At 40.3% G+C, this 12,909-nt stretch overlaps 1 protein-coding gene across 2 annotated transcripts in view; it reads left to right on the forward strand.

Annotated features, from left to right (window-relative positions):
* The window catches only part of TBXAS1 (thromboxane A synthase 1), a 304,882-nt gene that overhangs the window by 55,673 nt on the left and 236,300 nt on the right, over positions 1–12,909 (forward strand). For both annotated transcript variants that reach the window (XM_077828280.1, XM_077828289.1), the window contains exon 2: positions 7,442–7,535. In XM_077828280.1, the coding sequence (XP_077684406.1) occupies positions 7,442–7,535 (94 nt within the window). The remainder of the gene's footprint in view (positions 1–7,441; positions 7,536–12,909) is intronic.

Below are 12,909 nucleotides of genomic sequence, written 5' to 3' on the forward strand. Positions count from 1 at the left end.
CCCTGGGTCTCCTGCTGGCGGTGGGATGAAAGGAGGAAACAACCTCCCTTCTGCACCTGTACCTGTGGCAGGAGGATCAGAAGGGGAGGCAGTTTGGAGCCGTGTAAAACTCTGAGACCATCCTTCCTACATGCGTCATTTTTGTCTGTCCAATGATAACTGGGCTCTTGCCCAAATCTGTCAGTACTGGCCCTGGTGCTAAGTGTACAACCAAGGGTGATGCAAGGAGGCTCGCTGCACTACCCCTTATGGCGCCTATGCAGGGGCCAGCCACAATTGCAGTTCCTGTGCTCTCCTTTGTACAGAGACTGCTCCTTGCCCATGCTCCCAAAAATTTGGGAGGGGGGAGCTGGGGCCAGTGGCTCCATTCCCAGCCTGTGCTCCAACCACCAAAACTAGCAGACCGCAGAGAGGGAACCCTTGCTGAACTTTGAAGGTATGTGAGGCACTTGAGGCAATTTTGCTCCTCCTGGAGCTCCCACTGGTGTGATATGAGACCACCCTGCCTCCCAGCATTAGACCATGGCCTTACTGGCATCATCTGTTCTTAAGTGGCTGTATGCATGGTCGGGGTTGTTGAGGAATTTAGTACAAGAACTTTAACCCTGTTGCTCTGCAGCGTTGGAAATCCTTGCTGTCCCCAAGGAATAATAGACCACAGGCCTGGGAATCAAACTCACTTGCTTCATGGCCTTGCGTAGATACAATCACTAAGCCCCTGAGCAGGGCCCACTTCTCCATTTAAACTCGTTGCATCTGCAGCTAGTCAATCTAGGTTTATTCTTATTGGTATTTAGAAAGGGTTGAGATGTACGTGGAAACACATGTCGTGCATTTGCAAATGGAGTTGCATCACTAGGATATGAATTTGCATAACAATTAGAATGTCTAATTAAGCTGAAACTTCATGTCCTTTTAATTATGCCATTAAGATGTCTAATTACAAAATGAAGACATGTAATTATGGGGCGACAAAACTTTATGAAATGTTATCCTGCTCACTGGAAATCATGTTTTTTAAAAGAAGCCTCAGTTTATACAAATATCAACTTTCCTGACTAAAGCTGGGGTGTTCGAGCCCCGACGGTAACGTGCTCTGCCGTAAGCCCTGCAATAGGCGGGCACAAATGAGTATACAAAAAAGAAAGAAAGAAAAGGAGATTAGTGCATGTGAAAGGTGCCATGTTAACCGTCCTAGAGAGTGAGAGGTAGGGTGGTCTTGTGGTTAAGTTGCTACACTGAGCCTCCAGAGAGCCTGGTGCAGTTCATAGCTCTGACACAGACTTGCTGTATGGCCCTGAGCAAGTCGCTTGAACTCTTCGTGCCTTGTTTCCATTGCCTCATCTGCTGAGATGGCTATCAGGGGTTCTAAGGGCACCTGTCTCCTAGGAACTGGACTGAGGCCACCAACTCATTTTGCAAAGATACCAAACAGCCACAAGACGGCAATGGCTTTTGGTTGCTTCAGAACTGGATCACATTTGCCCATTGAGATGACGCTGGTGAAAGGCTCGAAAGCCCATTATTAAAACTGTAGAATGATCACAGACATGAATTTTAGCATTTGTTTTGAAAAAGTCATAGCCCTGTTGGAAGAGGCTGCACTCTGAGTACCCGGCCTCCGAGAGTAGTGATGAAATATTGTATGGGTCTGCCATACAGGCCTGCAGTCTCCCATGGGGCTTCTCTCTGGAGCATAATGCCTGTTGATTGTCTGTGCAAGTGTTATTGGCTTTCTTTTTTTAATTGGATGCGACTCATCAGTGATATTAAAAAAATTACTATAACAAACCTGCGGTTTTATTATTACCTATCTCTTGAGCCACCAGCTCCCTCATGACAACATGCGTTAAAAGAATTGTTCAGTAGGCCAGAACAGTGTGGATTAAAAGATGATTGCTGCCAGATACTGGAGGTATAAATGTATATAAATTTGCCCTTGCCTTCCTTGTATATCATTAAAACACTAGGTATTTCATCTGGAATAGGAACACTATGGTCACGTAAACTTTGTAGCTGGAAAATACTTTTGTCCCTAAAACTGGTAGATTGTGTCTGTGTGTGTGTGTGTATGTCTGTCTGACTGTCTATCCTATTCTGACATGAAACTATGTTAAAATGGAGTTAAGGTTAAGAGTACATATCCTAATTTAGAATTTAGATATATTAAAGGGATGCTGTAATTATCCCCAAATCAAGTGTTTATAACCCCATATGTTCATGGATAAAAACCATTTGAAAGAAATCCATGCTTATTCAGATATGGAAATATAGAGTTAGGGCACCCAAACAGCCTTCTGAGTCTGCCCTTTCACTGACTCTTAAAAAATTTCCTGTATAATAAAAAACTCACTGAAATCTTGTGCAAAAGGTATATTCAAATACATATTTGGAGGGATTACTGATTATTTTTCCGTACTGTGCTTTATAATTGAAAGTACCTCCTTTATCAGAAACATTAATTCTGTCATGCAGGGGCATGATGTGATAACCATACAGGTTAGATAAAGGTATTTTAGTGTTTGTGGACCCAGATGAGATTTGACTGATTCTTAAAGACACAATACATTTTAAAAAATCTTTTCCACCCCTCACTTTGTCACACTATATGGCAGAGTTTTATGGCCAGATTCGCTGGTACACTTTGGCTGCTTTATCCATTTCTGGAACAATTCAAAGTGGCCAGAGCATACAAGCCAGTTAAACTGAGTTTACAGTTGCTCTGGTTTGTCAGTGTAAAGCAGAACAGTCAGTGTATATCACAGTTTCCACCCCCTTCCTGTCCTCCAAATTCCCTAGCTTCTTGCACCTCTCTACATTACCCTGCATGCACACACCCCTACTTCTCCCTCCTTCACCCTCTACATTCCCTTGTGCACACACACGCATACACCCTAGTTTCCTCTTGCTCCTGGCTTAACCCTTGACTAGATCTGGTAGTTTTTTGAAAATAAATTTAGGATTAAAAGTCACTTTTTGCCATTTTTTATTAAAGTTTATTTGTCATGAAGATCTGCCCTCTTTTAAAATGGAACTGTTCTCAATGAGTCTAAAACCACAAGGCGCTCTGTGCTGTGAGGAGGCAGAATCACAATCTAACTGGGAAAAATGAGAGACCCGTTCTCAAATGGCCACCAACAGAGGGCAAGTGTGCTTCCGTCCCTTTAAATAATGGGAGAGGGCAACCATTTTGGAAGATAGTTCTTTGTGGAATTCTCTTAGGATGACCAGATGTCCCGATATTTGGGGCTTTTTCTCATATAGAGGTCTATTACCCCCTACCCCCGTCCTGATTTTTCATACTTGCTATCTGGTCACCCTAAATTCTTTGTTTCAGAAGAACATTGTATCCTTCAGTCTTTGCTGTAGTAGATATCTTCAGTTATGAAAAATAACTATGTATGTAAAATAACCATTAATTCTAAAAACTTATTCAAATGTAGCCTATAAATAAGATTTTAGTGAGATTCAACTATATGGGAAGTCTGAGTCGTCTCTTGCTCTTCTACTGAAGTTATTACATGCCAAAGAAAAAAAAAGTCTGACACGAGGTGCTAAATTTCATAAATGACCCATTTTAATTCATTTTTAATTCCTAAACATATTAAGAGATTTACATGTAAATACTCAGACAGTTCATTCTGTACTCCAGGGTAAGTGCTGTAATTTTGGGGAGCACACAATTTGTTTTTCATATATAACAAAGAGTTTGAATCCCTGTTTTATGTGCAAAAACCCTAACTATGGAATTGCTACTGATACCTTTGTTGGGGTGTATGTGTGTGTGTATTGATATCTCTGTTTGTGTGTGTAAAATAAACTGGGGGACATATCATAACACTTACCTGTTTACCAGGGATAAGCCCTATTTCAGCAAAGTATTTTCTGTTTTCCCATCCAGCCTTCCAAAAAAGTCTTTTCTAGTTCCAAGTTTCAGTGAAGTTAAAAAGTGTACCACAATTTTTCTCTCTAAACATCTCTATTTATAGCTCTCAGATGTTGTCAAGTATGCATTGCATCTTTGAAGGAGATCAGACACAGAAAGAATGAGAGAGAAATGTGGGATAATTTCAATGGTACATGAGTCCGTGATGATTTCATATTGACTCTTGAACGGTATCTTCTGATGTAAAACTGTTTACACTAAATGATAGAAGATGTATTGTAAGTACTCACTTAGTGGGGGGTTGATGGGGCATTGCCACCTCTGTTGTTTATTAATTTATTATCTCTTAAAGGCCAGAAGAATTATCATACTTATTATTAATCATTATTATTTATTTTCCTCTTTGTCTTTGCTGTGTATGCATCTTTTGTTCTCCCTATTGTTCTTTTGCACTCTGATCTGTGGAGGGAAACTTGACAAAGCCCTGGCTGGCATGATTTAGTTGGGGATTGGTCCTGCTTTGAGCAGGGGGTTGGACTAGATGACCTCCTGAGGTCCCTTCCAACCCTGAGATTCGATTATTCTATGATGATTCTATGTGCTTGGGCTATCCTGTCTGTGACCACTGCTCTAACCACTAACCCACTCTTCCCTCCCAGAGCCAGCAACAGAACCCAGGGATCCTGATTTCCAATATGTCACTCAAAGAGCTGTGTAAATCACTGGCAAAATGTATCACATTCCCATCCAGTAGCTCAGGGGTTCTCAACCTTTTTCTTTCTGAGGCCCTCTCCCTCCCTCCCGCAACATGCTGTAAAAATTCCATGGTCCACCAGTGCCACAACAACTGTTTTTCTGCATATAAAAACGAGGGCCGGCATTAGGGGGTAGAAAGGAGGGCAACTGCCTAGGGCCCCACAAACTTAAATTGCTCAGGCTTCGCTTGAGCCCTGGGTAGCGGGGTTCAGGGCCCTAGGTTTCAGCCCTGCAAGACGTGGCTTTGGCTTTCTGCCCTGGGTGCCAGAGAATCTAACACTGACCCTGCTTGGGGACCCTGGCCATCTTAATGCCGGGATTTCCTAGCTTTCCAGTGCTTGGCTTTGCAACCTTAATGCTATTTTAATACAGCTTTTTTTTGCCATGTAATTTCCCAGGTTGTTTGAAAACAACAATCACATACAGTGGGTTTTTTCCCCACAAAACTGGGGAAAAGCAACTAAAATAACAGAAATACCCCACAATTGTACGGTGTCGGAATGTGTGCTCAAACATGGCACTCTTTTTTTCCCCTGCCTTCTGAGTCATTGTGTGCCAGCGCTCAGCATGGCTATGTTAGTGCTCTGCTTACCATCTCGTTGTAAATCATGTTTTTATGCCTTTTGAAAATCTACTTCAAATGTAACTGGAACAAAGAGCATCAGAAGACGGCTGCATCCCTGAAAAAAAGGCCATTATGTGGAGCTGCCAGAACATTCTGAGGCTGACAATGATGAGATGCTAATGAAGGGGTGAATGGTCTCCACACTTGCAGTATATTTTCTTTCCTGTGCTCTCATGAGAATCAGTGCTAAACTTTGAACACCGTTTGTGCTATTTAGCTCTTTTTTTTTATTAAGTATTAGTTGATCACATCATCTCCTTCATGCAGTGTACTCAGTTTTATTTCATTTTGCAATACATGAAGATCTGTGGTTTTGGTACCATTGAGAGAAAATGCATTGTATTGTCGATTGGATAGCTATGAGTACCAAAATCTGATGCATTGTGACATATAATGTGTTTTAATGATCATTCTATTTATATTTTCAAATTAAAACATCAACAATAAAATACAAGTAAGTACACTAGTCTATAAAAAATGTTTTTGCCCCTTACTTTATACACTGAGGATATCAAAGTCCCCAAAATGAAAACCACAGTTTAGGCAAATCTAAAAATAAAATAAAAATAATCCGTAAATAAATAAAACATAAATAATCATTTAATAATAATTAATCGGTGAATAAATAAATAATAAATACTAAATAAATACTAAATAAATTAGCCCCCCCATACATAAAACATATAGTAAATGTGGACTTTTATGCCTTCCCCCCTTTTCTTTCTCCACAATTCCCTGTCACATTGAAATTGTGCGCTTGCATGAACCAAAGATAGTTTGTTTCTATTCAGAATTTGTGCTCCCACAGGTTTGTCTTGTCATCTAAAAAATGTTGGTATCTAAAAATGATCAGACATGTACTCTGTTATAATAATTTCTTTTTAAATATCGTCACAGAGGAAAATCAGCAGAAGTTGATCTATTATAAGACATCATTTGGGGATAAAAAAAGTACAAAATACCACTAACTAGATACTTTAGTCTCACTTTGTTTTGCTGGTCACAGGAGATCCAACTCTCTATTCACATTTCTAGTTATGGAATATTTCAGCACCCAGAATTCTTTGAGACTGGGAGAAAAAAAATCCAGATGTGACACAAAAGATGGTTTCCTTTGACAAGTCATTTCAGAGTCCAACTATTCTCCCTTTTATCTTTTTTTTTGTGAAGGGGAAGCACACACCTTCTGTCCTTTAGTTAGGAGCAGAGCAAAGCATCTATATATCACCTAGGGCTTTTAAAGTGGAATGTGTGAAGGTTGTGTGACTATCAGACTCTTCCACAGAGGCTCCTTAAACTGAGAGCTGGGGTCCAGGGGGTCAGAACTCATTGGAATTAGTGGGAGTTGTTCTATTGACTTCAGTGTGCTTTGTCCCTGTAGTGTTACTATTCAGTTAAAACTTTATTGGGTATCTGGCTAACTACAGTTGTTGTTTGTGCTTGTCCCTGGCAGACTTCAGTACCTAAAAACACCACTCCTATTTAAAATTGATTTTGGCATAAAGGTTTCAATTGTTGTGTCTGATGATGTGCAGCCACAGCATTTGACTGTAGGTGTACCTGGGAGTTTTTCCGTTGGTTTTTGGTTCTTCCTATTTTATCATGTTTTAAGTTGCTGACTAGTAGCTGGCAAATCAGTTAATCAGTACATCTGGCACAGTAGCTACGTCTCCCTGAGATACTGACAGTATCTTGTCTCTGGTACTGCTAATTCCAGCTTGAGTTCTTGAAATGGGTAGTGGGGAAGGGAATTGACCACTCCCTTTTGCTCCCTTCCCCTGTGCCACCAGTCAGAAATGAAATGTGTGTTCTAATCTCACTTATGTTATGGCAGTGTACCTTCACTGACTTCAGGGGTTTCTTCTGATTTACCCTGGTGTATCTGAGAGCAGAATCAGGTGCCCCAAAAGTTTCCAGGCCTAGATATGCTGTGTTGAGGTATCTCTTTTCTCTACCACTTGCTCCTGGGGAATCAGTCCACTAGCTTTTGCAAGTGTGCCTAATAAATGGAGCTACAGAGCAATGCCTCTGTGTTGATTGTGCCATTTGACTGATTGCAGAAAGCATCTCCTCCCACTCTTACTCCAGGAATTCTACTTGATCTAATTCCTCTGGAAAGCCACATCGTGACTACATCCAAAATTAACTTCTTGTCTATTTAACCCCTTTCCTAGGTACTCCACCTCTTCGTTTTCCAGGCTGGAGAAGGTGGGTATCAGGCATCCTGCACCTTTGCCTTTCATCGGAAACCTGCTGTTCTTTCGCCAGGTAAGAAGGCTTTGAGTTGGTATCTATCCAAAAATGTTTTAAAAGAGCAGGGGAGATGGGGAGGAGGGGACGGGAGAGAGTGAACTTGTAGCTACTGATCACTGCTCTTTGAGGATCTTCCTGTGGAAATAACAAGCACAACTCACCTTTGTGACCAGAAGAAACATAGCAAGCAGCTACCTATAAGAGGCACTGATTTAAGGACAAAATGAACCAGACGGAAAGAAAGGGTGTTTCTGAAGCTAATTACTTGAGCTTTTCCAGGAAAGTTCATGACCTTGGTGGAGTAAGCTTGGCTATGTGAATAGAACAGATTATATTAACTAGCTCTGACTGGTTTGTTCTGAGCTGCTTCAGTTTATACAGCCCTCTGTTGCTGATTGTACATGTTTATTTCAAAGCATGTAACTTTGTCTACTCCCAATCAAGTAAATGAAGTTAGATATCATTAACTAATACTGCTCCCTGCCCCCAGTTTTAAGGTCTTTTTTGAGGGAGGGGAGTTTTGTTTTGTTTTGGGTTTTTTTGCTCATGTACAACAACAGAACTGTTTCATTGAGAGAAACTTTTGTTTTATGGTCTGATTTCAATAAAGGCCAAGGACCCAGTCTCTCAATCTGAGTTTACAGTGGAGCACCGTCATTTTTCAGGTATGGAGTGTTAGTCTCTCTCATTCACATTGGTGGCTTTCCATGTTGGTTTTCAAGATTCCAAAGCACTTTGTGAAAGGAATCTGGAATAACTCCAGTGTTCAGGCCATATTCCCCCCCAAAAGGCTTAATGTCCAAGATTGTCTGAGAAATGTTAATGAGTATAGTTCTTTTTGCTGTCAAAGTGGTTACACTCCCAGTATCTGATTCATTGTTTGGTAAGGCATTTTGAGATACCTGGAGTATTAATGTAAATCCAGATTCAATTCTATGGTGAAACTAATTTAAATAGTCGTTTTCACACGTGCACCCAGTTTCAACCAGGAGATAATTTAAAAGGCTGAATCACCTTAACAAGGACTAGAAGGCAGTAATGAGACACGGAGCTGGTCAGCTTTAGCACTGCGACTTGAAACCAGCCTGGAGACTGAAAGTAACTAATCTTGTGTCTCTTTGATGACAAAGCACAATTGATCCCTGTCCTGGCACTTTTTCAGCAACCGGCTGACAGAGAACTGAGTCACCCTCTTACCCCTAGAGGGAGTTGCTCTTGAACAGGGTTGAGGCACTGGTGAGAGTAATGTGGGGAAGTTTTCGCTGCTGTTACCTATGCTTGTACTTAGACAACTTTAGTGAAACTGGTTTCTTTTATATGCACTAAATTAACATAAACAATATAATGAAGAGAAAACACATGCTATTTTACAGGGTTTTTTAAAAATAAAACAATGTAAAACTGATGTGCAATTACAGCTTTATATTCATGCATGAGTACTTAGAAATAAGAATTCTGGATGGGATTTAAACAGTGCTTAAGTTCTTAACAGCACAAGTCCCATGGATTTGCAGTCCTAAATCATTTAGGTTCTTTTGAAAATGCCTCTGTTCTATTGTGGGTGGGCATGATTAGTTCTATCGCTGTCAGTAGGAGCTAGGCACATGCTGTATTTAGTCCAGGCTCTTTGTAATTTGTTTTTCTCCCCTGATAGGTTCTTCTGTATTTTCCTGTTCTGTTTCTTTGATTGTTTTCTCAGAAATAGTGCCCATAGCAACACACTGGTAACAGGAAGACCATGTTTGTGCTGCAGGCTGTTTTCTAATGGTAACATTTTCACATACACATGTACTGTACTGAACTCAAAAAAGGACATCTCCTCCTCTCCCAGTAAGAGATAAACAGAAGCAATATGTCATCTTACTGGGAAGTAGGCTGGATTTTATGGACCTAGTTGTGAGGGCACAGCAGCAGTTTGGTGGCTGGGTTAGTTTTTAAGGACAGCTCAGATGCAAGAAGTAAAATGCTTGTACATCCCGTCATCATGTATAGAACAGTAAGAACTCTTTGCACTTACATATCAGATGCAATAATGTGATTGTATATAAGCGATCTTGTAAACAGCCTTTCTTCCAAGCCTCTTCGAAAGGCCGAATCCTTCTCCTGTACTCAGCATTGCCAACCCCCAGCATTCAAAAATCATGGCAGGCCTCCCAAAATCATAAATTGTTTAAAAATCATTAGATTTTAAAAATATATATTTTAAGGTTTTTCTGTTTGCTTTCTGGGTTTTGACTGTACTCAGGTCACATTTTCAAGCTTTTCTCTGCAGCCATGAAGGCTAGAAACTTTTAAAAATGAACACTGAAATTCTCACATAATCTCATAAATCCAGGAACTGGGGTTTTAAGAAAAACACCAAATACCACAAGACTCACAATAAAATTGTAAGAATTGATAACACTTATGCTTACTTATATAGCTGAATAAAATCTATGGGCCTGATTCTTTTCTCGTATAAATCATGTAAATCATCAGGTGTAGCTCTAGTAAAGTTAATGGGGTTAATGCCAGTTTTATTTCATCATATAAGTGAGAGGAGTATCAGGCCCTATCTCCCTTTCTCAGATTGCCTTGAAATGAGGGGGAAATATTACTAATGTGAGTAGGATTTTGCCCAGAGTGCTTCTTTTTTCTTGTAAACCTACAAATCAAATTTCTGTTACAAAACTCAAACATGTTTTTCTATATCTCTTCTGTTTAAACAAAAACGCTTTATTGAAGAGTAAGTATTGTTTAGTTTGAAAAAGTAAATGTAGTGTTTGTGAAATCTCTGGCTGTTGGCTGGAATGAGGGTCACTGCTATGAAGTGTCGTTTGAGAGCTGGAAGATGGTGAGTGGCAAGGGTGGATGGTGGGGGGAGAAATTTGTGGGGAGGTGCAGGGAAATGAATAAAAAGGTAAACAGCAAGTTGTTCCATTACTCGTAAGGTCCCACTTCTCTTTTAAGAACAGGAGAGAGCGACAATCACACCCTGAAATTAAAACATACCCAAGTTAATCGGCTAAAGAAAAGAAGATATGGAATTTTTGCAGTCCTGCAGCTGGGAAATTACCTCAGAGTCCAAGATATTAGATTAAAAATACTTCGATTACATTAGAACCATTTGCAGTGGGTAACATCTGCTGCAGGAGTAAAAGTGATTATGCTGTAAAAACATTGTGTTTAATTTTCCCAGTAATTGAGCAGGAGATTTGCAGCAAACAGAAATGCAATTTCACCAGGAACACTTGAGTGTTTCTCATCCTCCCTGCAACAATCTTGCATTTTTCTTACAAATCTGTGGGAAAACCAATGGGGTTTCCTCCCCTCTTGGAAGCATAACCGGATACACAAAGCGTACACAGAGCACGCAAACAAAACAGGGCATTAGAGCCACAGACTATTTAAAAACTGAACAAAAATCACCTCTTAATTAATGGTTTTATTATGTGACAAATACGTTCAAAACCTAACATATATAACACGGCCCTTCCCCCAAGAACCAGAGAGAACACTTGACCTGTTGCTCTTACAGTGTTGTATCCCCTCCCCCTGTACCTCGACCTTTCCTAAGAAAGCAGTTATCAGTTCTGCTGTTTTAAAATGTCATTATCTTGATATTTTAATGGTTCGAGTGATCGGGTACTTTACCTGTGGGCACTATGTACTATTCAACTTGCTGTTGATCTTTGCTGAGCTGAAAAATGTCATGGTCTTGGGGTTTTTTGGTGGGAGGGACTTTTATAACCAGTTGCACCTTCTAGACTGTTGGGTGAGCTGCTTTGGGTCCGTATATTGGCATGTTTATATTTTAGTTTCTCCCATTATTCATTCAAAGCTTCAATCATGCTTGTGACTGGTTGTGTGCTGCCTCCCTGCCTTGCATTTTAATGAACGACATCGCTCTTTTAGCCCCTCTCTTGGCATGGACAAGATGCTCTTTGTTTGCTCTGTTTATTCCTGATTGGGCTACTTGTCGTTCGTGGGCTTCCCCTGAGCAGCCCTCTTCTGCTGAATGGAAAATGGGCACTGTATGGATGCTTTGTCTCCTTCAGTGTTGGATTGGGCTGGGCTGAGCAGTTTAATGGAGTGAAGGGTGTGGGGAGAAACAAGAGATCAAATGTGATTCTTTCCCACTACTTATCTGCCAAAAGCATCCTTTGATATGCAAGTCAAACAAAATGCAGGGCCCTTGCCATAATGAAATTAATTCCTGTCTAATTTTTGAACTAGAAAGCAGCACATCAGTGTTTGGATATAGAAGCTGCAGCATTGACTGTTCAGGAATTTAATGACACAGCACGTAAACCAAAGCAAGGTTTTAGAGAGACAAATGGTGAGGAGAATGGGAGGGAAAAAAGAGGGAGCTCACAACTAATCTATTGGCCTGTGTTAATTGCAGAAGTAATATAGCTTGCACTGACAGTAAAAGCTTGCATATGGTTTTGTGTTGTTTGGTAGAGATAAACACGAAGAGAGGAATGGAATGGGGAGTGTTTGTTTGCCAGTTGATTGATATTTAAGTGGGAACTGGAAAACAGGGCCTTGGCATAATGAACAGATATCTCATTATCTTTCCCATTTGGTCTTGGACATGTATTGCGGGCTGACACTGTATCCTGTAAAAATGTACTGGGTGGTTTTAATCATCTCTAATGCATTGGGAAAATTCTTCTCACATTAGAGGCCTGTTTATATATTTCTACTGAATGAAACACATGCATGCATTACAGATACAACTCTACCCACTGCACAGAGTGCTGTATTGTACTGGGCTTTGATTCGTGGTATGGATGTGCATATATCTGTGTATGCATTCTCTCTCCTTAGCTACGTCAATCTCCTTTATTTTGATTTGCACTTGATACTGCCTCCCTTGTACAGGACCCAGTCAATTTGGTTCTGCACATGGTCTAATAGGTTTAATTTTTAAATCTGTTTTTATACAACCCTAGCGCTCCTGAAACTAAGGGGCTGTAAGTTCTAATACAAATATTGGCTAATAGGAATGCAAGAGCCAAGAAGGAGCTCTGTGTGTCTTCCTTACGCAGTGCTCCAGTGCTGATCTGTTGAACTGCTAGTACAGTTCTGGGCTTCACTTGAACAGAATTGTGCTCAAATGTGTATTAATGTTGTACTGCGCACAAATGGTTTAGGTTTAGACCCACCTAATTTTCACATGTGACTTTAAATATTAATTTGAACTCTGGTCTCCAAGGGAAGAATGGGTAGTATGTTGATAACCCTTTGTGCAACCTATATGTTTCAGCAGTCTTAGTAAGATAGATCTATTTATAAAAATAGGTTATTTCACAATTCTCAGTGATGTTAGTCTGGCTTTGACTTTCTAAGAATCAGTATGGTATTAGTAAATTTCCATTTAAGGGAAAGGGAATTAGCAAATGCC

Source organism: Eretmochelys imbricata, chromosome 1 (assembly GCF_965152235.1).
Source record: "Eretmochelys imbricata isolate rEreImb1 chromosome 1, rEreImb1.hap1, whole genome shotgun sequence".
Lineage (NCBI taxonomy): Eukaryota > Metazoa > Chordata > Testudines > Cheloniidae > Eretmochelys > Eretmochelys imbricata.